Raw genomic sequence first — 24024 nt, 5'->3', positions numbered from 1 at the left:
GTTATTACACTACGAAGTGTCCTAGGTGGAACGACATAACTATAGGAGAGACACATTTAAATTCGTAAAGTACTCAAACTAATTATTGTTCGCACCGAAACGACCCAACTAATTTAATGTGCAAAGTGCGTGCAGAGTGCGGACCATATTGATTTTTTCATATGGGGCCCTAACTTCTCTTAATGAATGAGAGTGCATGGTCACTTATGCCAACCAGATTATAGTAATTTTCTTATCTAACTTATGATTATGATTAATGTGATACTATATCATAAGATGCCAAAAACATATTCATATTACCATATTGGAAATATAAGAGTTTCTACAAGTTAATAACATTTTCACGGTAATTTTCAGCCATAAAAGCTTACATTACATAGTTACATATGCATTCATACGTCATTTGTTGTCTTGTCAAACCTTGGCCTGTTCCTCCATAGCCGCAGCCTCAACTTTCTTGTACACAAAAGCTTTTGCGGCGAAGACATAAATGCAGAAGTTTACAGCGCTGAGACCGGCGAGAAGCCAGTAAAAGTAGTTGAGATGCGATCTGTTGAGGTTGTTGAGGAGCCATTGGTGTCCGGATCTGGCGGAGATTCGTTGGACGATGGTGATGAGGACGCCGCTGAGGAAGTTTCCGACGCCGACGATGCTGAGGTAGAGGGCGGCGCCGGTGCTGCGCATCTGGACGGGCATTTGGTCGTAGAAGAGCTCCTGGAGGCCGACGATGGTGAAGACGTCGCCGAGGCCGGTGAGGACGTATTGCGGCGCTAGCCACCAGATCGGCATCGGGAGAGTGGCGGTCGGAGAATCGAGGAGGCCGTGCTCCGCCGCGACGCGGAGGCGCTTGGTTTCGAGCGCGCCGGCGACGGTCATGGTGACGACGGAGATGACGAGGCCGGCGCCGATCCGCTGGAGCACGGTGATGCCGGAGGGGACGCCGGTGAGGCGCCGGGCGGCCGGGACGAGGAGGCGGTCGTAGAGCGCGACGGAGATTAGGATTGTGGTGCTGGTGACGACCTGGAATGAAGCCGGCGGGAAATGGAATGAGCCGAGGGATCGGTCCAACGTGGCGGCTTGCTTGGTGAAGAAAGTGCCGTGCTGGGCTATTACGGCGGCGAAGGTGAGGCAGCTTAGCCATATGGGGATGAGCCGGAGGAGGAGCTTAACTTCCTCGACTTGGCTCACGCTGCAAAGCCGCCAGGGATTCCGTTTCTCGCTAGATACGTCTGTGTCGTCTATGATTGTTGCCTTGTCTAGGAATCTGCAAAAAGTCCCCCAATTAATTAGGATAAATCACAACTTAATAAAAATGTCATTTTCCTCCAAAGTTACATTTTGATGCAATAATGGTGACATGTACAAGAATTAAATAAAGCTTTTTTGTACTAATAAGATATGAATTATATTGGGTATTGAGCTAATTAATCGAATAGAGTTGTCAAATATGTTATGGTCAAACGGCATAATCACATGTTAAGCAGCCCAACCAACATTTAATGACTTTAAATGCATGCATGTAAGACTCTTGCAGCCATCAAAATAAGCTTAGTCGGTCAGTTCATTTTGACAATACTAAAAGCACTATCACAACCAACACGATAGTCAAGGCAATAATGTGTTTCCAGGAGTATGGTTAATCTAACTGAATTGAGCCTAAATAGTCAAATTAAAGCTCCAAACTATATATTGCTCAATCAAAGCTCGAGTCGAGTATTAAAAAGCTTGAATTTAACTCAATTTATTACTAATATTGCTCGGCTCGATAGTAACAGAATCAAATTTGAACATTCATCTAATCATCAAACTCAAATAGCTCATGATTGAATAACTTGACTCGTTCACACCTCTACATGGGTCACATAGCTAAACTTACGATTCTATTAGCCTATTATGACTTATTTCCCAATGCCTCGTATTCAACCTTCATCAACAATACTATTAATTAAGTGCACTATAGAAAAATAACTATACAATGAACTTAATTAGTAAGAACAACACATTTAAAATAATAATAGTGAACCATTCTCGACAATTTATTATATATTTCACTAATACTCTAAGTTAACCAATCCTGTTCCGTCAGGTCAGCATAATAGTAAATAGTAAAAACCCACTGAATATTAAGAAGTTGATGATTTTATCACACCCTAAGTCCTAGGAAACACTTAGGTAGGTTCTTACTACATAATCTAGGGCGGATCTCTCATGACAACTCAAAACAAACTACTGTTAAAACATCTATCTATCATTCTGTATGGCTGCAGCATCATATCGCACTAATGACTTTATGATCGACCAAAGTTGGTGCATGCACTTTAGTCATAAAAATAATTGTGAAAAGCATTACGTAAAGGCTAGCATATCTACAACTTAGGTGCATAACCCATGCGGAATATAATATAATGTAATATAATAGCTTCATTCACTAATTATTATTCCAAAATCTTTTTCATCGTCCAGTAACAATAATATCGTACCTGGACGACGCTCCAATTCTAAGACTCTGCACTGTCGGCAAGCTACCTAGCTAGTTACATACTAGGTATATCTTTCAGATATTATTTGATATGTCTAATCTGATCTCTAGGGAATAAGCCTAGCTACCAAGATGAAGTAAGCCAATAAGGTGAGGCTGTAAATAGTAGTGTGTGGGTGTAGTGGAGTAGAAGACATGTGTGCACGAGCGGCCATCACGTCCACGCTTTTGGCAGGCACCACCTGGTCTTCTGTCCACCACCATTAATAGGGGTTGACTCTTGTGGGGATGGAAGGAAGAATGGTAATTGGGAATTTGTGGAGTGAAATTAGGATCACATATTTTAATTTTTGTAAGATTTAAAAAAAAAAAAAAGGATGTGCATGTGACCTACTTTTTTGATGTATCAATTATGATATGGTATGTCCATAGGTGTAAAAAGTGAGAACGGTATTGATTTCAGTAGTCAAGAGCCTGATCCCGACCTCTTTCTTTAGAATTTTTGTTGTGCCACCGGCCTTTGACTACATGAAATGGAAGAGCCATAATATTTTGGTCATACATATTAAATGACCATAATGAGGAAAAGATGTGATTTCTTCTATGTCACTAATAAAAAAAATGAAAAAGATAAGGGCATTTTGGTCATATTAAATTGTCAAAATGAGAAGAAAAAAAATATACGTGGTTTCTTCTAAAACTCCCCTCCACCCTCAATAAATTTTCTTTATTGTCACGGCATCCTATGCCTCTAACTTATAGCCCGGAAGGGGTGGCATAGCCAAGCAGTGGGTGGAATGAAATATGATACTCGTACTTAGAAAGTTACAAGTTCGAGCTCACCACACATTCACACGTGGTCTTCTAGTGTAGTTTACTTTTCTGGTGTGGTTTACAGGTTACTACACACTTAGAACATACTTTCGAGTAAGATAACAAGAAAGTGATTTTTTATACAAAATGGCTCGTCAATTTTCCTATTCTCATTTTAGATATAACAGTACAAAGTTTTGTCTTTATATCCAGAGAGTTCAGAGCATTTGGAGGACAACATGAATTTGAAGTGAGGAGACCTAATTAATGGGTCTCCCATTACATAATAACAACCCCCAATTAAATGATGAGTAGGAATAGTATAGCACAGCAACATATAGCATAACACCCAGGCTTATAAGGTCCAAGGGGGAATAATCATCATAAATACCAATAAATACATGTATATATATCTCTCTCTAGCTATTATAGTTGATGATGATGGATGGATATGATGGTCTAATTAAATTCCAAGGTCAGTGCAGACACATAATTATTTCATGTTTGACTATGCATGCCATACAACTACCTCCCTGTTTTGCCGCCAAAAACACCAACCCTACACCCCAACATACACACACATACATTTGTACGTTCATGTGTGTGTCTAGTGTATATGTATCATGTGCGTGTATGTGTATAGATTTGTGTCTGTATGTCAACAAAGTACTGTTAATCTTGCTTTAACGTAACAAGTGGGAGTGTGGGACTAACTAGAGTTGCATATTGTCGGCTTAAACCACAACTGCACATTTGGTAGGCCAAAGATCCCTATTGTTTAATGGTTAAGAGTAAGTTTGATCGACCAACGTAACACTAGTTAAACTGGTCTGACAATTACTTTGATAATTCTAAAAATTCAATTTCAACTAATTGTGAGAGCTACCAATTAGTATTATTAATTTGAGCCAGCCAATTATAGGCAACCTAAACTAGTTTACCTCACAAGGCAGGCTTCACTCGCCTGTGAGCTTTCTCGTAAATCAAAAGCAAGGTTAGTGTGTTTGATAAAAAATGTATGATTGTAAACACTACCAATAATTATCTAATGTTCGTTTTGGAGGTTTTTGTAATCGATGACACCTCATATATACAGGTCGATCGATTACTTTTTGATGAGTTCAAAGTAATACGTGAACTATATCACTTAATGAATATATCCAACATCAACTAAAATGATGAACTAATAATCGGACTGTGCATTTATGTTTGATATATATTATGCATGATCAAAAAACAACTTTGTGACAATTTAGACAATTGATACTAAGTGTGACGCGGAAAAGCATTTAACACTGATTTCTAAAATTTTACAATCGACGCTAAAATCATTATTTGTAAATCATATATTTTAACTGATATTATAAGTGAAGTTAAATAACATTTTTTTTTAAATCTAAATAAGATATCATAAATTTAATTTTCATAAAATTTCACCATCGTAGCCTGTTCCTGTATGTATTCAATTCAATTCAATTCAATAATCATTCGTATTATGGATAACAATAATTGCCATTATCTCGAACACAAAACTGTGTCCATTTTCGGCAACAAAAAGAGGTGTTTTTTGAAAACCATTTATCCTTAAATTAAGGAACATGCTTCATTGTCGAAGCTGTTCAAGATTAAGATCCTCAATTCAAGTCTATCTACAGCATAAGAAAAGCATGTTTAAATGTATATTGCATATGCATCAAATTTTTTTCATTGAATCTCGTCGTGATCACCAAACACTTGTTGGACTTTTAGATGGATTGATTCTGTCCCATTTTTAAGAATTACTGTAAAAATTAAGGGGAAAAAAAAAACATGTAGTGGGCCACTACAAGAACATATATGCTTCTGTACAAAAGTTGGCTGAAATGACACATACCTAAATACCTTCTCCCCAATAAACTCTTTATTTGGAATTTCTTTATAATTTATTGAGGTTGTGATATCATATTAGTGCCCAAATTAATGTTAATTGTATTGGGAAGTATAGTTCACTTACTGGGAAGCTTATCAGCTCGTACACGTAAAGGGTGTGATGAAACATATTTTCTAATTATAATCGTTCCTGTTCTATCAATTTATTATCAACAAACAATTGTTGTTAAAAAGAATTCCGTGTATGTTCTTTAATTTTATTCCAATTCTGATTTCTATATTTCAATTAAACTTTTCCAAAGGTCTCATAACTTCTTAAACTTATTACTCGAAAAAATATAGGCCGGTGACAAGCACGGTGTAATTTACGAATTATAAACTATATATATATCAGTATATCAAATATTAACTAATATTATATATTGATATGACAAATAAAGTCATTAAAACTTTGACTTATTTTTACATTAAAACTTTGGTTAATTCACACGTATATATACGTGTTATTAGTAGATTTCTTTTAATGTAGTTTGTTAGATTAGTGATGTGATAAGTGTCGGGATAATTTATATATTAAAAAATTAGATGTGGTTGTGTATTTTCTAAAAATATTATTGCAAATCACATGGATTTGATATGAAATTTTTGATTAATTTTTTTTTTTTTGCATTTAATAATTGTAATTAATTAATTTTGGGCCATGACATACCTAAATTGATTGGTACGTGCCAAAGCGCGAGTCCGGAGTCGTTCACCATCCGCGGCGGCGGCGCCGCCAATTTCGCCGTCTCCGTACCAAATGCCACGGCCGTCGCGCTCCTCCGAGAGGCGCCGCTTCCTGACGGCGGCGGCCACCACGTGCGCCACCCGAGTGAACGGGCTCCCCACCGGAGCTTCCCTGGCGTACGTCCTACTCCCGGCCAGAAACACCGCCAGCGCAAGCACGGTGGCGGCCGCCAGCATTCCGTATCCGACGGTCCAGCCGACGAAATCCTCGACGTAAATCACGACCAGGACCGCCAGGGTGGCCCCCACCAATATCCCCAAGTACCACCAGTTGAAGAAGGAGCTCTTCGCCTGCTTCTCCTCCGGCAAATCCTCGTCGAACTGATCGGCGGCGAACGTCTGCACGCACGGCTTGTGCCCTCCTTCCCCGACGCTCACGGTGTAAAGCGCCACGAAGAAAAGCGTGCCGTGCCGCCGCAACGCCGCCGTGGACGCCACCACTAACATCACCAGCCCCTGAAAATTAATCCACCTCAACATTAACCTAAAATCTCGGGGGCGGTTAATTAAGATGCGTATATGATTAACCGAAACATCCAAAAATAGTAACACTTAATTGTCTGGGGACCAAATTACCAAAATTGCATCACATATTCCGTACACTATACACTTTTCAATTTTCATTAAATTATTATTACACTGAATTTAAGATTAGTTTAGCGTAAATTGAGTCAAAAAAAAGACAAATAAATAAAACTGTAACGTACGAGAATATAGACGGCGGTGGAAACGACGATCGTCTTGAACCGACCGACGTAAGAATCGGCGAGAAAAGCGCCGAGAATCGGGAAAAGAGCGGAGACGCCGAGAAAAGTGTTCACATTCCTGGCGGCGGTGGCGGTCGGCTGGCCGAGGACGGTGGTGAGGTAGGTTATTAGGTTTCCGGCGATGCCGTAGTAGGAGAATCTCTCCGCCATCTCCACAACTGCAATAAATTAAACAAAAAACTAAAACTCAACTTTTGCAGAATTGCAGAGCTAGCTAGGATGATTGTATTATATCACAGCCATATATAGTATAATACGAAGCTTGCGAGGATCGGAAGAGCTTACAGATGATGAAAATGGCGGATTTCCAACCGCCTTTGCGGTCCATCGTCGTCTTTCCTCCGTCGCCGCCATTAGAAACGGCCGCCATGGGAGAGATTGGTACTAGCTGGGAATCCATAAGTCTTGATGGTTGTAATAATGAGAGTGACTTGTTTTCTAAACTAGCAGCAAATTCCTTTTATAGCAAATAAGGAAAATGATATATGTAATGCCCGTAGCATAACTTCTGCCACGCGTACAAATTTTGTCTGATAAATAAAAGTGAATTAATAAAAAGTGAGTCACTTTTTTATTTAAATCAATCAAAAATGACATATCAGTAAAAAGTACAAAATAAAGTAGAAAGTGAAAATACATGTAAAATTACTTGATCAACAAATAATGGGTTGGTGGAATCTTGTGCTTCCTTCAATGAATGTATTCCCTTATATGTGTTGTTGAGTGTCATAGTATGAACTAGGATTTTTCTCCAAATAAGAATATTGTTCATCTTATTAATTCCTTTTTGAATAAAGTTTTAATCTTATTTCCTAAATAAAGATATTTTCTTGTTTCGTCTTTTAGTACTTTAGTGTCCTCGTATATATGGTACGTTTTGTCACACCACCTCATCATACTATACACTCATATAATAATTTAAAACAAATTACTTATATATTATTTTTATATTGCTATTGTCAAGTTATATATTCTTTGTTACATTGCAACCTTGTTGTCATACACTTGCATAATAATCATGCCCGGCCCATATCATTATTATAGTGTTTTAATGTTATTATTGTCACATTATATATATCTTGTTAGATTACAGCTGGATTGTCAAACACTTGTATAATAATCGTGCCCATATCATTATTATAGTGCTTTTATGTTATTGTTGTCACGTTATATATCTTGTCAGATTACAACCTATTCATACATTTGTATAATAATTTTGTATGTTTCATTTTCATAGTAATTTTATGTTGTTATTGTCACAATGTATGCTTTACACAATTACCCATCACCTCACCATACACTTACTACAGAAAGTAATAGATACTACAGTAGCTATGAACAGATACTACATTAGTTATGAACAGATACTACATTGTAACAGAGTCAGTAGCACTCAAAAAAAACATTTGATAAAATTAATTTTCTTTTTCTTTGTTTTTTCAATTAATTTAAATAATATAACTTCATCAAATATATTATATTATTATGTACAATATTAAAGAAATCCTCATTAAATTACTAGTAATCAATTGTTTAAATGAGTTAATATCATTTATGCTCCTTCAAGTATGGTGGTCATAATGTCAAGTTTACTCCTTACCTTTAAAATTAAACATTTCGGTCCGTTAAATTGCGATCGCAATCAAATAGAGACAATTTCAATCAAATAATATCATATCAATATATGAATATTGAGCTATCCCGTTTCAAAATAAAAATAAAAATATTGGGCTATCCTCAAACTAGAATTATCCCTGCAAAACCATCCTTTGCAAGTTGCATTTTAAGGTGTATAACTGCACGTGAATTTATACCCGTACATGAATCCTTATATATATATATATATATATATATATATATATATATATATATATATATATACACACACACACACACACATATAGAGAGGTTCAAATGCGACGCCCTGTTCTTGTGCGGCAATGCAGATTGCACAATTAGGTATGCATAAATGCACCAGAGTGAAATGCACAAATGCACCACACCCTGGTGCATTTTTAACACGTCGTAATACATTCTTACATACCAGGCCTAATGGTGTAGGACCGCACGAAAAGGTCTATCCGCAAGGGTACAGACCATATATATATATATATATATATATATATATATATATATATATATNATATATATATATATATATATATATATATATATATATATATATATCCAATTATTACTTTTTAATTTACATGCTATATAAATATATGCATTAAACAATTTTTTTTTAAAAAAAAATGTAATTGGACTTCAGTTGAGTCTCATCCAAAAGATCAACGAATTGAAATATGATTTAGCAACAAATACGTAAACCATCAATACAACTTTTTATGGCATAATGGTTTTCAACTTGTCACATGTTTTTTATCCACTACCGATTTTGGTGAATGAAATTTGAGCATTTTGATAGTGGATTAGGAGTAATAAAACAGCAGAAAGAAGAAAAAAATAATAGTCCGTAATAAGAAGGGCAAGAATATGTTCATACGACCGAAAGAAAGACATGCACGTCGAAATCTTGAAAAAGTGGCTAATATTTCGGTGCGTGTTGGCCAATAGCATTTTATCCCACAAAATTTACGCACGGTTTTTAATTTGTTTCCACCTACGTCGTCCACTCCAACTAACGCACCATACGATTGTGATATTTAAGGGAATGCCGACTTAGGATTTAATGATAAGGTAGGCGTGGAATAAGGTACTAGAATGAAGCACTTACTCGATTAGAGATTTTAATGAAATTTAGTTCGATTTTTGAAATACAAGTGTAATGCTTGATTATTTAAATGTTGATAAAATTGTAGATGTATACACATGAAACGCTTGTCGTATAATTCAAGTCAATCAGGATAGGGCAATCGCCTGGTTACAGTGGTATGAGAGCACGATCCAAATTAATTAGCGGTGTTCTGCTACACTTTGTTGTATTGACATCATTATTTGCGGTGTGTTAATCGACATTTTTTGTCGCTTTCTTGACATCATTGTCTATGGTGCATCTTGCAGGGTGTGTTATCTATTAGGCGACAAGCGACATTTTTAGGGTGTGTTATGTGTTAGGCGACAAGCGACATTTTTGTTGCTTCCTCTTGCATGGTGTGTTATGTGCTAGGCGACATTTTTGTCGCTTTCCTGACATCATTATATGCGGTGTGTTAGGCGACATTTTTGTCGCTTTGCTGACATCACTATATGCGATGTGTTAAGCGACATTTTTGTCGCTTTGCTGAGATCATTATATGCGGTGTGTTAGACGTCATTTTGGGTAAGACATTTTTGTCGCTTCTGCAAGCAGGATGTGTTATGTGTTATTAGGCGACATTTATTTTTCGATCACTTTCTTGACATCATTATCTCGGTGTTTTAGGCGACATTTTGGGTAAGATATTTTTGTCGCTTCCTCCTGCAGACTGGATATCTCAGATATCTTATACTTATAAATGTTATGGAATATAAAATGCGCGAGGCATAGCCTATATGTTATACAATTCAATCTCCTTCTAATCTTGTACCGAGTATATATCATTTTTGTCGCTTCCTCCTGCAGACTGGATATCTCAGATATCTTATACTTATAAATGTTATGGAATATAAAATGCGCGAGAGATAGCCTATATGTTATACAATTCAATCTCCTTCTGTACAGAGTATATATATATATATATATATATATATATAGTGTGATGCAAATCACCTTTTTTTTTTTATGTGACATAAAGACTACTTATAAGCATGTGCCCCTTTATTTTTCAACTTAAATGGGTTTACTTTGACAATCAATTTATAATTCATGCACTACCCATTTTGAGCGTACAACATATCGATCTCTTCATCTCAATATGAACACCCGAGTCCACGTTGACTCAATCCAAATCGAAATTGAACCCCACATATATTTGTACCACAAAATAGTCACTTAAAATGTCATTCTTACTATTTGTCCCAACAATAGATTCCAACTCGGTTGAATTCATGCATCATAACCCCAACAAATAGTTACATATTGAAGGAGAAAATAGATTTATCCATAGATAAAATAAAATGATATAAGATGATGAGGTATTTGTAGGAAATGAGTAAATAAGCAAGCTAAGACACAAAGATTTAGCGTAGAAATCAAAATGGTAAAAATCACGGGCATTTTTAGGCTAAGCCAAGCTAAAATTCTTTATTTTGTATACTATAGGTACACGTACATAGGCAGTCATGGTCATTAAGTGAAAGAGGAAGAAAAATGCGTAGAAAAAATATCATATGGGATTTGAAATGAGCATGAGATCGTTTTTTTTAATCGTTGCCCTTTATATAAAGTAATTTCTTGACAGTTGCAACTTCCCGTAACCCTCGTTACTTTCTTGCCTGAACTTCTTCTTCCTTACTTTTGAATAATAACTGTATAATTGAATATTATTTCATCACATATATACAAACTTATATATGAAATTTACTTGATTAGTTTCATGATAAATCAACTAATTCATTAGCATTGAAAGATGGTATATTGTGTTTATTTTCTTATAAATTATTTTTTATTTTAACATGCTATTTCTTTTTCTTTTTTTTTCCTTTTAAATTATTAATGTCGCTAAATAACACCATCAAGTGTAACAACATTGGGGCATGATATATGTACATTATAAGTATGCAGTCTAACTATAAGTTTAAATTTTTAATTCAAAATAAAGCATACACATCTTTTAATTTAATATCACAGCTACTTGGTCCAAACATTTTGAGGAAGCTTTATTCATTCCAATGTATTCTGTATGTATATAAAATGTATCAAAATATACGAAGATGAGAGAAAAAAGGCACAAAGGGACTTTCTTATTTAATGTTCTAGAGAGTGTTAGGAAGAAAATCTCATAGAGTGCGTCCGTGAGAGACTTTGTAGAGAGAGAGTAGAGAACCAGAGAAAGAAAAAAAAAAACGAAATCCCCTTTAACTTAATTGAGACAAATGACGTCCTTTATATAAGCCTAGAGTATTGACTTTGACTATATGACATTTGACGCGAACCGTTTTACCTCAATCCCGACTACAGACGAGGGTAAAGACCGTAAAGGGATATCAAACCAAAGAAATATTCCCTATCACATTCATTGTGTATTCATTTAACCGCATATTGCGTGCTAATTTACATGTTAATATTATAATAAAGTCATATCAAACTATATCATGTAAAGAACATTTTTCAAATCATAAGGACTAAGGAGACACCACAAGATCATGCATCCAATGTTATCTTTCATTCATTCATTGACTACATCTCAACTTAGATTATGTATCGTCATATCTTTCATTATAGTTCGTACATAGTGAAATATAGGATGTTGGTACGATGACATAACTCGATCATGGTGCATGTATAAAACCAACAAATATTCCCTCCATATTTTTTTTCTTGATTTCTTCGAAATGCGACCATGGGTCCACAGCTTTGACTAGGTAGTACATTCTCAGTAGGTGTAGTAATAGACCGGCAAGATAAGTATAAACTGAAACCATGTTTGGGGCATTGCCATATTGTGGGATTCTCCTTTGAGATTCTTCCCTGATTTAACACCATCATCTTTATAGTGCTCAATTGCCCAGTCCCTTCGCCCCCCCCCCCCCCCCCCCCCCCCCCACCAAAAAAAAATTTAGTATAAAAATAATTGTTATACGAAGTACTATACAATCATGATTACTTGCAAAACGTGTTATCTAAATTGATGTATTATATTTGAGTTTAACGTTATAGACGAATAAATAATGAGTGCTCTTGACTCTAAAAAGAGCAATTCATACAACCTCATGTTGTATCAATTAGTGCTCTTGATAGCATCAAAATAAATAATGAGAACAGCTGGTTGGTCCAACATTGATAAATTAGGAGCATCATATGAATCACTTATGGTCGAACTCATCTCGAGTTCTTAAAAAAAAAACTATCTCAACTTTCTAATTCAAAAAATTAACTATGTATTTTATTCATATATATGAGATGCAATAATTATAGCTTTAAAATCCTAGCTTCATTTGACAATTCCGAAGATAACTAGAAATCCTATCAAAGTATAAACTATTCCTGATAAGGATAATAAATTACAAATAATGAAAAACTTAGAGAACTAAAACTCCTAAATCTTCTTCTTCTTCTTCTTTTTTTGAAAACAAAAAACTCCTAAATCTAATCTAATCCTAACTAACAATTACTCCGTATTAATTATGTAGGAATTAAACCTTTTGTTTTAATTAATCGGAAACTAACTAACTAAATAATTAATATAATAATTCCTAAAACTAATTAATTTAAACTATATTGATTTATTAACAACTCAATCATTGATGGCTTCCGTGTTCGTACATGTATAATACAAAATAGGGCGAAACATACATACAAGTATATATAAAGGTGGGTTCAAATGAGAATAACACATCTCAAGTACAAACTAAAATGTGTAGGTTAATCATAATCGTCCATCCATAGTTGAAGATTTTTTTTTTTTTAATGAATCAATTTTATTTTTATTTTTTTGGATTAAAGAGTGATCAATTTTGTAATTATTTCAAACTTGTATAAAAATAACCTCACCTCTTTTATCTTTATTTTTTCAGCAATCTTCAACTGTTAATTACCCAAATTGATGGATCATATCAGTTATTACTTTTTTTTTTTTTTTTTTTTTTACCTGTGAGGCATTTTCACTTGAAGCTTTCCCTATATATATGTAGATGATCATCAATACTCATGCATTGCTCATTTATGATGTTTTCATCTTCATATGATATGAAAGGCATTTTATAATTATTAGGCATTTATTAATCGTGAAATTGCACAATAATTTGACTAGTAAATATGCATGAATACCAATCATTTATTATTTTCTTTTTACAAATATTTTAAAAATACAAGGAACAATTTTAAAATTTGTATGGAGTTTTTTTGTAAGTTTTTTTTGAAAATAAACATTTTTGAAACGCAAAAATATTGCTACTGTTAGTCTTTCTATTCATCATAAGTTAGCACTATTTGAGATATATCTTGTTCGAAATGATGTTTCTCATTAGAATCCCACTCCATAAAACAAATATTATTAACAATGATCGTTACGTCCTAACGTAAATCTATGTACAATTAATTAATATCTAGAATTTCGTAAACTAATTAGTTTCAATTTCGACATTATGAAACAATGAATATTCCACATATAGAAGTTGCATAGACAAATATAGATGATTGTTACATGCACGAAAGCTCAAATATATACATATACATATATAATCGTATTGGAATCTAAAATTCCTTGTTTGAATATAATTGAAGTGGTGCGGTTTGTACTGAACAACTTTTTCCCATCATAGTCTTGTTAATTTTTATAATGCTTTATAATCAATTGACGAGACGTCCAAGCAACAAGATCCTGGTTTTTTGGTTTAAACGTTGGTGCCTATTGCCTATATATGGTATTATTGTCCAAGTTAGGATAATTTCCACTATCCTTTAAATCAATGGAACCAGATATGTATTTATAGTCGTTATGTTATTATTGAGCAGTCAATTTCATCTTATTTTTTAATTAACTTTATTTTGAAGTGTTTGGTAAATAGTTGTTAGCTGATTGTGTTTGACCAGTTGATAGCATTAGCTAATTGTGTAGAAATATACTATTTGGTAAATTAACTATTCAAGTGTTAGCTGTTGCTGATTATATTCAAAAAATAAATTTATCAAAAAGCTGCTTTGAGTATCCTTTTGAATTTTAGTGTTTTTTGAACATTAAGCTGTTACAAAAAAAAAAAAAAAAAGTTAATTAATCAAACATATATATTGGTTGTTTAACCAATTCAAACAGCTAATAGTGGTCAAATAAGCATAAATGGACTGATAAGCTAACTATGTTACCAAACAGAAACTCTTAAATGCAAATTTTCAATGTTTAGTTATCCAAGCAAAATTAGATCAATAAAAAAAACATTCACTTTAATGAATGAAAAATAGGCACAATTTGTCAAAAATGCCTTATGAGACTTTTAATTAGTCAATATAAATAAAATCATAATATGAGTACAATGACACAATGTTCATAGTCTTAACAAATAATATCCAATATTTATTGAAGAAATAATAATAAAATGATTTTAGTAGTTTACTAATTAAAACTATTTAGAACAAGTTTTACAAAGAGTCTCTAGTTAAAATAAATTATTATAAATTTTATGCAATACAATTATTATCTTTATTTTAAAGAAATCAATATTTTATTAGAATAACTTTGTAAATGGAATTATGTTTTCTTAAGAAAATAAAAAGTTACAATTTTATTATTTTTAGCTGAGCGTCCGAAAATGAATATATTTTTTGAATAATGGTTTTTTTTTTTGAGTTTACAAACGCACTCTTAAATAAAAATCCATTTCTTTTTATTCAACTCTCGTAAGTTGTAACCACATGACTAAATTGGGATTGAGCTTAGTTTTGGAACGATAGGAATAGTAGGTAAACTAGTTTCGAATACAGGAATTACGATCCGCAACAAATCATATTCAACAATAATTATTGCTATAAAAATAGTATACATAGATCATGAGTTATAACTTATAAGATTACGAAAGAGTTAATACTCAATTTAGTCATCGAATATATATATTGAATTTTTTAAACAATTTTTTTGTTATTTAGTCATACTTTTCTGTGATTAATTAGGTTTCAACTTTGATGGTTTGTCTAATAGAGTTATCGGTTATTAGGATTAGTGACTAAATTAAATAAAATCACTGTAGTTGATGATTAAATTGGATAAAATTACTAAGTCGAATACTAACTTGAAAAAAACTACTATAATTGATAACTAAATTGAGTATTAATAGATGTAAAATTATCAAACTATTTTAACAAATAAATCAATTGAGTAAAACTATCAAAGTCGAATATCTAATTAAGCATAAAAAATTATTTAAATCTAAATAAAAAATCACTATAATAAAAAATTAAATTGGATATTAACTTGATTATGAAACAAGAAGCCCTCTTAACCCTTTAGGACAAGGATAGTAGGATACTATCTCCTAGTTTCCTACTCATTCCCATATTTCCATACAAACTGAGAATAGCTAATAATCTCCATGCATTTTGGGCCATATTTTCGGCCTAACTTCTCTCATTGGCCCAACCAAAATGATACCTCAGCCCTTTACAACTACACCTCCAGGGCCCTCCTTATCGGCTTTTCCTTTTGTTTGTTTGTTTTTGTTCTTTTCATTTTAAGATAGGTCATATAAGCTTATAAACATTACCTGAAAAGTAATTAGACCCCTAAACATTTAAAAAGTGTAATTAAATATTTTAATATGTTAAATTGAGACAAAAAAATCTCAAAAATAATAAATGGCATGCAATTGCAGATCATTTACTGTTCCGGACAAAATTCGGCAACTAGCGACGGCAAAACTATCGTCAGTCGCCATACCCCGTCGGGAGGCGACCGAATGGTCATAATCTTTTTTAGTCGTGTTCGATCCTATGACCATTCATTTAGAACAATAATAAATGTGTAATCAATTTTGACTTCATATTTATGAATTAATGCTTTCAGCCGGATTGTATTCTATAGAATATTATTTACAATGTAGTATCTGTTTTATGGCACTGTTTGGTAAATAGTTGTTAGCTGATTGAGTTAGAGGTTGGATATAACTAGTTGATAACATTAGCTGATTGTATAAATGTATTTCGTAAATTAGATGTTAGTTGATAGCTATTTGATAAATTTTATTTTTTGTCAAAAAGGCTAATTGAAACAATAGTTTTGAACAACTTTTGAATTTTAGCATTTTAGAGTCAAAAAGCTTATTAACCAAACACTTTACACTTATATTGATTTTTTTAGCTCACATTCTTCATCTTCTTGCTACTTCACCTTCTTCAAAATCAACAGCTGTGAAGACAAAAAATCAAAAGACAAAAAAATGCAACTTATGAGCATCCATCGAAAATCATACAGACCAGATCTCTGATTTCTAGTTTACCAATGCTCACTAGTTTTTAGCAGAAACAAGAGCGTGGTTAGTGTTCTGGTTTTTGAGCTTTATGCTTTGTTTCCGGTGAAAATCTGATTTCCACAAATTTTCGCTGGAAAGCAAAGCTAAGGTTCTATCTTTAAAAAAAATGTATTTTAATAAATAAATAACTTTGCTTATTTTATTTTATTGACGCTATATTGTTTTTTTTTTTTTGAAAGCACACTGTTTATTCTTATTTATATAACTAATCAAATACAGCTTTCAAAAAAAAAAAATCAAATACTATTTTTTGCTTATTGAAATAAAACTGTTTTTGCTTAATTATATTTAAAATTGTTATCTTATTATTATTATTATTATAAATATTGTTATATTCTAAATAAAAAAATTAAAAAGTTTAATTATACAATTTTACTCATTTTATAGAAAATGAATCAAACACACCAAAACAAATTTTCAAAATACAACTAAAACACTGAAAAAAATATTTTCTAAGAAATAAATTATTTTTTAAAAAATATTTTTTAGAATTCATTTTTATACTTTCCAAACCCATCATAAATAAAAAATAAATTTATTTTTTCGAACTTTAGCCACCCGCCTTCGGAGTAATTTCTAACTCCGTATGTAATAAAAGAACAGAAGAGGAAGAAGAAGAAGAAGAAAGCTCTCCCTGAGCTCGCCGGTCCGACGTCTCTGTATTCGTCGACGATGAAACTCTCATTTTCCCTCGCCTCAAAGCCCTCTTCAAACCTAAAGAAGCCATCTCAGACCTTCGCTGGCAATGACCCGAAAGCATCGGCATCCGCCGCCAAAGAGTATGTGACCGAGTTCGATGCTTCTAAAGCTCCGGCAGCAGCCGACTCCGTCGCCAATTACGTAATCCCTCCGAAGGCCAACGAATGGGAGCCTCGCAAACGGATGAAGAATATCGACCTCCCTCCAATCCGGTCGTCCGACGATCAGCCACTACAATTCGAGGTCGACACCGGCTCGTCCGTCGAGCCGTCGTCCGATTCCGTATCCTACAGGCTCAATATCCGTCAGTCAACCGGGAAAACTGCCGACGATCCGTACACCTATAAGTCAGAAAACCCTAACCCTAACCCTAACCCTAACCCTAGCCCTAATGTTGATCCCATGTTGCATAGGCTGAAAGAGGATCTGATGAGACTGCCGGATGATAACGGTATGGATGAGTTTACTGATATGCCCGTGGAGGGCTTTGGAGCTGCTCTGCTCAAGGGTTATGGTTGGAGTGAAGGCAGAGGCATAGGCCGCAATACAAAAGAGGATGTGAAAGTGAGAGAGTATAAAAGATGGTCTGCGAAGGAAGGGATTGGATTTACTGCTGAATTGCCAAAGGATACTAAGGTTGATGGTGGAGAAAAGAGAGATAAGAAAATGAATGCCAATGGAAAGGAGGAAAGAGGGGAAAAGGAAGGGAAATGATTGTTTGTGGGCAAGAACATAAGGATAGTTGGAGGTAGGGAAATGGGAATGAAAGGAAAGGTTGTGGAGGTGAAGAGCGGTGGGAATATGGTTATTAGGCTTTCCAGTGATGACAGGGAAGTAATTGTCCAATCATCTGATGTTGCAGAGTTGGGTTCTGTAGAAGAGGAGAAGTGTATGAGGAAGTTGAAGGAGTTGAAGATTAAAGACAGGAATAAAGATTCATCTAGTGTTAGACATCGTAGAGAAAGTAGAGATGAAGTAACGAGGGATAGGGAAATTAGGGAGGAAAGATCAAGGGACAGGAGAAAGGACAGCAAACGTAGTAGAGATGAGTCAAATGCAAAGGGAGTTGAACAAATTTCTTGGCTAACCAGTCATATAAGAGTTAGGGTTATAAGTAAGGCGTTGAAAGGAGGAAAATTATATTTGAAGAAAGGAGAAGTGGTGGATGTGGTAGGGCCATCAACTTGTGATATATCAATGGACGAGAGCCGGGAGTTGATTCAAGGTGTGAATCAGAATCAGCTTGAGACGGCACTCCCAAGGCGTGGTGGTCCTGTACTTGTTTTGTGTGGCAGGCATAAGGGCGTGTATGGAAGCCTTGTAGAGAGGGATACAGAGAAGGAGACTGGTGTTGTGCGACATGGTGATACACACGAGTTACTCAATGTGAGACTTGAGCAAATTGCAGAATATACAGGAGATCCTAGTTACATTGGCTATTGAAGAATCCATTCAGTTGTTGCTTGGCATTGATTGGTTGGGGATGCCACTGAAATTGAAGGTATCTTTGAGTTTTGTGTTTGCTTCATTGACCTGTCATAGCTTTCAAAGTTTGAAATTATATTCTTTTTATATTGTATTGCTGTTATATAGCTAGTTGAAGATTTATGGATCCTTCCTTGTCTCGTTTATGTTGTGATTATAATATGTTGTCTGCACCATATTTCATGAGAAAATACAAATTTCAGTGCATGTTGAATTATGAAGTTCTTATGTTTCCATCCCACCATGGCACCGTTAATAATTGAACATTAATATCTCTTTTACTATACTGATAAGTATTTCATATTAGGAGGGTTTTAAAGACACGATCATTACCAATAAGATTGAGCATATGCATAAAACAAAGAAAAAACAACTGTTTAACTACTTAATATAAAGGCTATCAGAGAAGGCTTTAAAAAAAAAAACCAAGGTAGCAAAGAGGGTTATCATGTTAGATCTAGTTTGTTGCATATTTTCTTTAAAAGTGGGGATTCACTGGAGAAATTTGCATTTTTTGTGTGTGTTGTGGTGGTGTTTTTTTTGTCCTTTTTTTTTTTTTTGGTGGGGTGGGAGTCGTAGGGGTTTCCCATATTCTTTTTCAGTGACTTTTGGTGTTGCGTATGGAAAGCACAAAAGTTGATAACCTAATATTGTATGGCAATTAGGGCATATCAAATACTAAAGCTGAATTATGAATGGGCTTGGGCAGATGTTTTTGGTTCATGCAATATGCATATTGGTTATATGCCTTAAATGATGTTGGTTCAAATATTAAGAGTGTGTCCTTACAATAAAAAACCACACTATAATGGCTTTCTTCAATGATCTTGAAAAAGTAGTAAGATAAAATAGTTGAAGATTCTATGCAATCAATTATTAAGGAACTTGATAAGAAATCAGTTGCACTTTCTCTTCTACACTTAGTATAGCCAGGTAACAGGTGTGAAAAATATTACAGAGATCAATGTGAGAATGTGAATGAATTGTTGAGTGATATATTTATTGCTGTTATTTACACAATGTAGTCTGCAGAGCCTTTTTGTAAATTGTAATTAGCTTTTTGGTGGAAAAGTTGACAATTTTGCGAGGGGGTAAATAATTGAATATTCTAGTGATAATGCATGTTTATCATGAAATTACTTATAAGGGAAATTTTGGTTTACAATTATTGAGAGACAGTTGAAAGATTTGCTGCCCAACTTTGCCATTCAGTGAAGATGTCCTGCGCTGTATGATGTATAGAACTGCTTTCAGTCTTGACAAATTGTCATCCTTGGGGTAGTTTAGGTTTCACTATTAGGATTTTGACTCATTTTCTATCTCCTATCCTGATAGCTGAGTATTTAGTGTTGCCTAAAACAGCTAAAAGTTTGTTTATGAATCTGATGCCCCGATTTTCCTTTTAGTCTTTCAAATTTTACTCCCTTTTTATTTGTTAGATGAAACAGAAGCCATACTAGGGTAACATCCTTATAAAGGATTTGCCCCTTTTGTTGCTATTTGAAAATTGTCTTGAACTTTCTGGTGGATCCACAAAGATTAAGTTCCCTTTAGGTGCTACTCGATTCATGTTTCCTTCAATCCAGTTTTTGTGATGGCTTGGCAGTCAGCGGTGATTAGTTCCCCTGGAGCCCTTTGCTTCAAAGGTTTGTTGAGCACGTAACAGAGCCATAGGTGAAACCACTTCATTTTCAACATGAGTGAGGCCTTGTCTTTTAGCAAGAAGCCAAGAACTCCCTCTCTCAAGCCCCAGATGTCTGTTTTGAAACTGCTCATGATTTTGATGTTGAGCATAAAGCCTGCCACCCAATTACCTTCAGCCTCTCTAATCAAACCTCCTTCACTAGCTTCAGCCTGTTGGCATCTAATGGGTTAATCTGAATAAAGTTAATAGCACATCCTATCAGAATCCTATTACCTTAACCACTGTAATCAAAACCTCCTGCCCTAGCTCAACCTTTTGATTGTCACACACTCACGCAGTTCCATCTGTATTAAGCTTATAGCACATCTTTGGAGAAACCATTTTACCTGAATCCCACCCGATAGCATTAGCCATTAATTAGCAAAGGCTCCAGAACACCTGCTTCCATTACTTATTTGGTGCCAAATCTTGTTGTGTTGGCAATCATAACTCAAGTGAGTATTTAGATATACATCCACATTGTTTCATCTCCCGGAAGTAATATGCCTCAAAGTTTCAATGGGCCGTGCTTGTCTTACACTCTTACAGTAGTACACATGCATAAACCTAAATCCACAGTGTGTGCATTTGGTCGTGGGGACTTATGCTCAAAATACATGTGATATATTATCTTAACATACATGTGATATATTATCCTTTTGGTCGTGCTGCTTAGCTTCCGTAAGAACTGATGCGTGATGGATCATTATTCATTATGTATATGCTCTCTAGAATGTGCTCCTGTCTTACCCTACATTCAAGTATATCATTTTCTTTTGCTTGTGCTTGTGCATGGCTTTTCAATTGCCATAGAGACACTAGGGGGAGGGTGAGCAGTTGTGAATTGTGGGACAATGACATTAGCTACTTCAATTTTAAAACCTAATTTCATGACTTTATTCATTAAACTAAATTTCATCTGTTTCAACAACCACCCATTTTGCTCTATCTGTTTTCCCTAATATTGTCTTGGTGCACTGTAGGTTGGTACACCACTGTTGAATGCTGTTGTTGATGTTCAGCTGCCACCGAAGATGACCACGTTACAATTTCTTTATCTCCAAGCTGGTCAACTGATCTGCTAAACTTGTACTATTGACCTATATTGTTTAACAATTATTATTTCTCAAGAAAGAAAGTGTTGTACCATACGTATAAATGTATAATTTATTGATCTTGAACCAAGTAAAAGAGTGTTCTTTCCCCTCCAAAAAAGAGAGTTCAATTTTGAAAGGAAAATGTTTAGTGTCCTCTTGTAACATCTTGATTTTTATTAGGAGTTAATTCCAGCAATGGTCCCTCGACTATGCTGATTTTTCAAAATTGGTCCTCGTCTTTCAATTTTGACAAAAAAGACACTTGACTTTTGAATTTGTTCCAGCAATGGTCCTTCCGTTTATGTCCCGTTAGTGCGGCGTTATTTGTGAGGGCAAAGTAGTCTTTTCATTATGACCTTCTTCTTCCTCATGTTCTTTTCCAGTAATGGTCTCGAATTAACTTCTTTGAGTAGGTTTTACTTGCAGAAGAATGGGTTCGACGGGACACTACCGAGCATCAACCTTCCAAGCTTAACAGATTTCAATGTCTCGGATAATCGCCTCAATGGGTCAATTCCTGCTACACTGTCCAAGTATCCAGCGTCATCTTTCGCCGGAAACATCAATCTCTGCGGCGGCCCATTGCCGCCGTGCAACCCATTTTTCCCTTCTCCCGCGCCTTCACCTTTAGCCCATCACCAAATCACCCCGCAACATAGAAACTCCAAGAAGCTCTCTACGGGCGCCATTGTCGGAATTGTAGTTGGCAGTGTCTTCGCACTCTTCCTTCTATTACTCATCCTCTTCTTTTGCCTACTGAGAAAGAGAAGAAGACCGAAACCCAAGACGCAGAAGTTGTTGACAACCGCGATGGCCGCCGCTACTGCAGGAGAAGCCGGAACGTCGTCATCGAAGGATGACTTAACTGGTGGATCAGCCGAAGGGGAGAGGAACAAGTTGGTGTTCTTCAATGGGGAGGAGGGTACAGCTTCGATCTGGAGGACTTGTTGAGGGCGTCGGCTGAGGTGTTGGGGAAGGGAAGCGTGGGAACGAGCTGCAAGGCTGTGTTGGAGGAGGGGACAATGGTGGTAGTGAAGAAAATCAAAGATAGGGCGGTGGCTGGAAAAGAACATGAGGAAGAAGACCATAATGAAAAGACTACTTTGCCCTCACAAATAACCCCTCACTAACGGGACATAAACGGAAGGACCCTTGTTGGAACAAATTCAAAAGTCAGGTGTCTTTTTTGTCCAAATTAAAAGACGAGGACCAATTTTGGAAAATCAGTATAGTCGGGGGATCATTGCTGGAATTAACTCTTTTTATTAGACCAAGGAAATGGAAAAATTCTGTAACCTTTTAGACAAATCAACGTGTGTTATATTAGTATAAAGTAAATAAAAATAATCTTGAGGGCATGACCACTCCAAATTGCAAATATTTGTTTTAATACTGATGATATTAATGCAAATTAACATCACAATTATTAATTAGGCAACTTTTTCTTCTTGAAAGGTTGAATCCCCAACTCGTCCTGATAGAGCATATGCGAAGATATAAATCATGGTAACTCAGTTTGAACACAGAAATTAGACCTTTGGTTTTTTTTTTTTTTTTTTAATTTCATATCCTGTGACCAATTGAGATGCTTATGCCGGTTGTTCCCTTATTACTACAATTTGTGCACATGTATTACTTAACAACTAATTCTAAAAATGAATGTAGACTTGAAATTGACATTTTTTAACAAATTAATTGTTCTCTAAGTCGACTTCAATATCTCTTTGATTGTCAACCATTATCAAGATATTTTATTACAAATACATTAATTAGGAATCTCTGGTATAAGCATCCAATTTAATTTTGTGTGATACGCAGTCTATACGAGGAAAACAACTAGCTAAATTGAAAACAGTGGGCAGTCTTGATTTTTTTAAATTTTCTTAATGATCAAATTTTAATAGTCAAAATCCTGAGGCTCGTGATCTGGAAGATTGAACAATAAACAAAGCAGCCGACAAGCGAAGGGGCCAGCCCTTGCCCTTGTTAAGGGCAGGCAGCCCTTGTCATAATCAAAGGGTCAAGTTGTTGTATTTTATTCAACACAATAATTTTAAATCCCACAATATCACAACTAATATTTGATTCTGTTGGTGCAAACATATGCGATTGCTCCACAACCCAACTCAGTGCTTTAATACAATCACCAAAATATTATCGGAACATCATTGGAAAAAAAAAAGTTTGATTTTTTTAGATTTCACGATTACGAAAGAACGTGATTATAAAAATTTTCTTATAAATACAATTATGCAATAGTACTTTACAAATTAATTAAAATTT

The 24024-nt window shown here is 34.9% G+C and overlaps 1 protein-coding gene and 1 pseudogene across 1 annotated transcript; one reads left to right on the top strand and one right to left on the bottom strand.

Annotated features, from left to right (window-relative positions):
* Positions 1-272: 272 nt before the first annotated feature.
* LOC116015185 (protein NRT1/ PTR FAMILY 5.4) lies at positions 273-7159 on the bottom strand. Its single transcript, XM_031255210.1, has 4 exons — positions 7000-7159; positions 6655-6872; positions 5871-6403; positions 273-1264 (listed from the first exon to the last, which is right to left on the bottom strand). Exons 1-4 carry the CDS (start codon positions 7112-7114, stop codon positions 415-417), a joined length of 1716 nt encoding a protein of 571 aa, XP_031111070.1. The 5' UTR covers positions 7115-7159; the 3' UTR covers positions 273-414.
* A 10236-nt stretch (positions 7160-17395) lies between these two features.
* On the top strand, positions 17396-21717 carry LOC116017232 (annotated as a pseudogene).
* Positions 21718-24024: the final 2307 nt, after the last annotated feature.

Source organism: Ipomoea triloba, chromosome 4 (assembly GCF_003576645.1).
Source record: "Ipomoea triloba cultivar NCNSP0323 chromosome 4, ASM357664v1".
In the NCBI taxonomy this organism is placed as follows: domain Eukaryota; kingdom Viridiplantae; phylum Streptophyta; class Magnoliopsida; order Solanales; family Convolvulaceae; genus Ipomoea; species Ipomoea triloba.
Note: the sequence above shows the minus strand (reverse complement) of the source record. Positions and strands in the feature narration are given on the sequence as shown.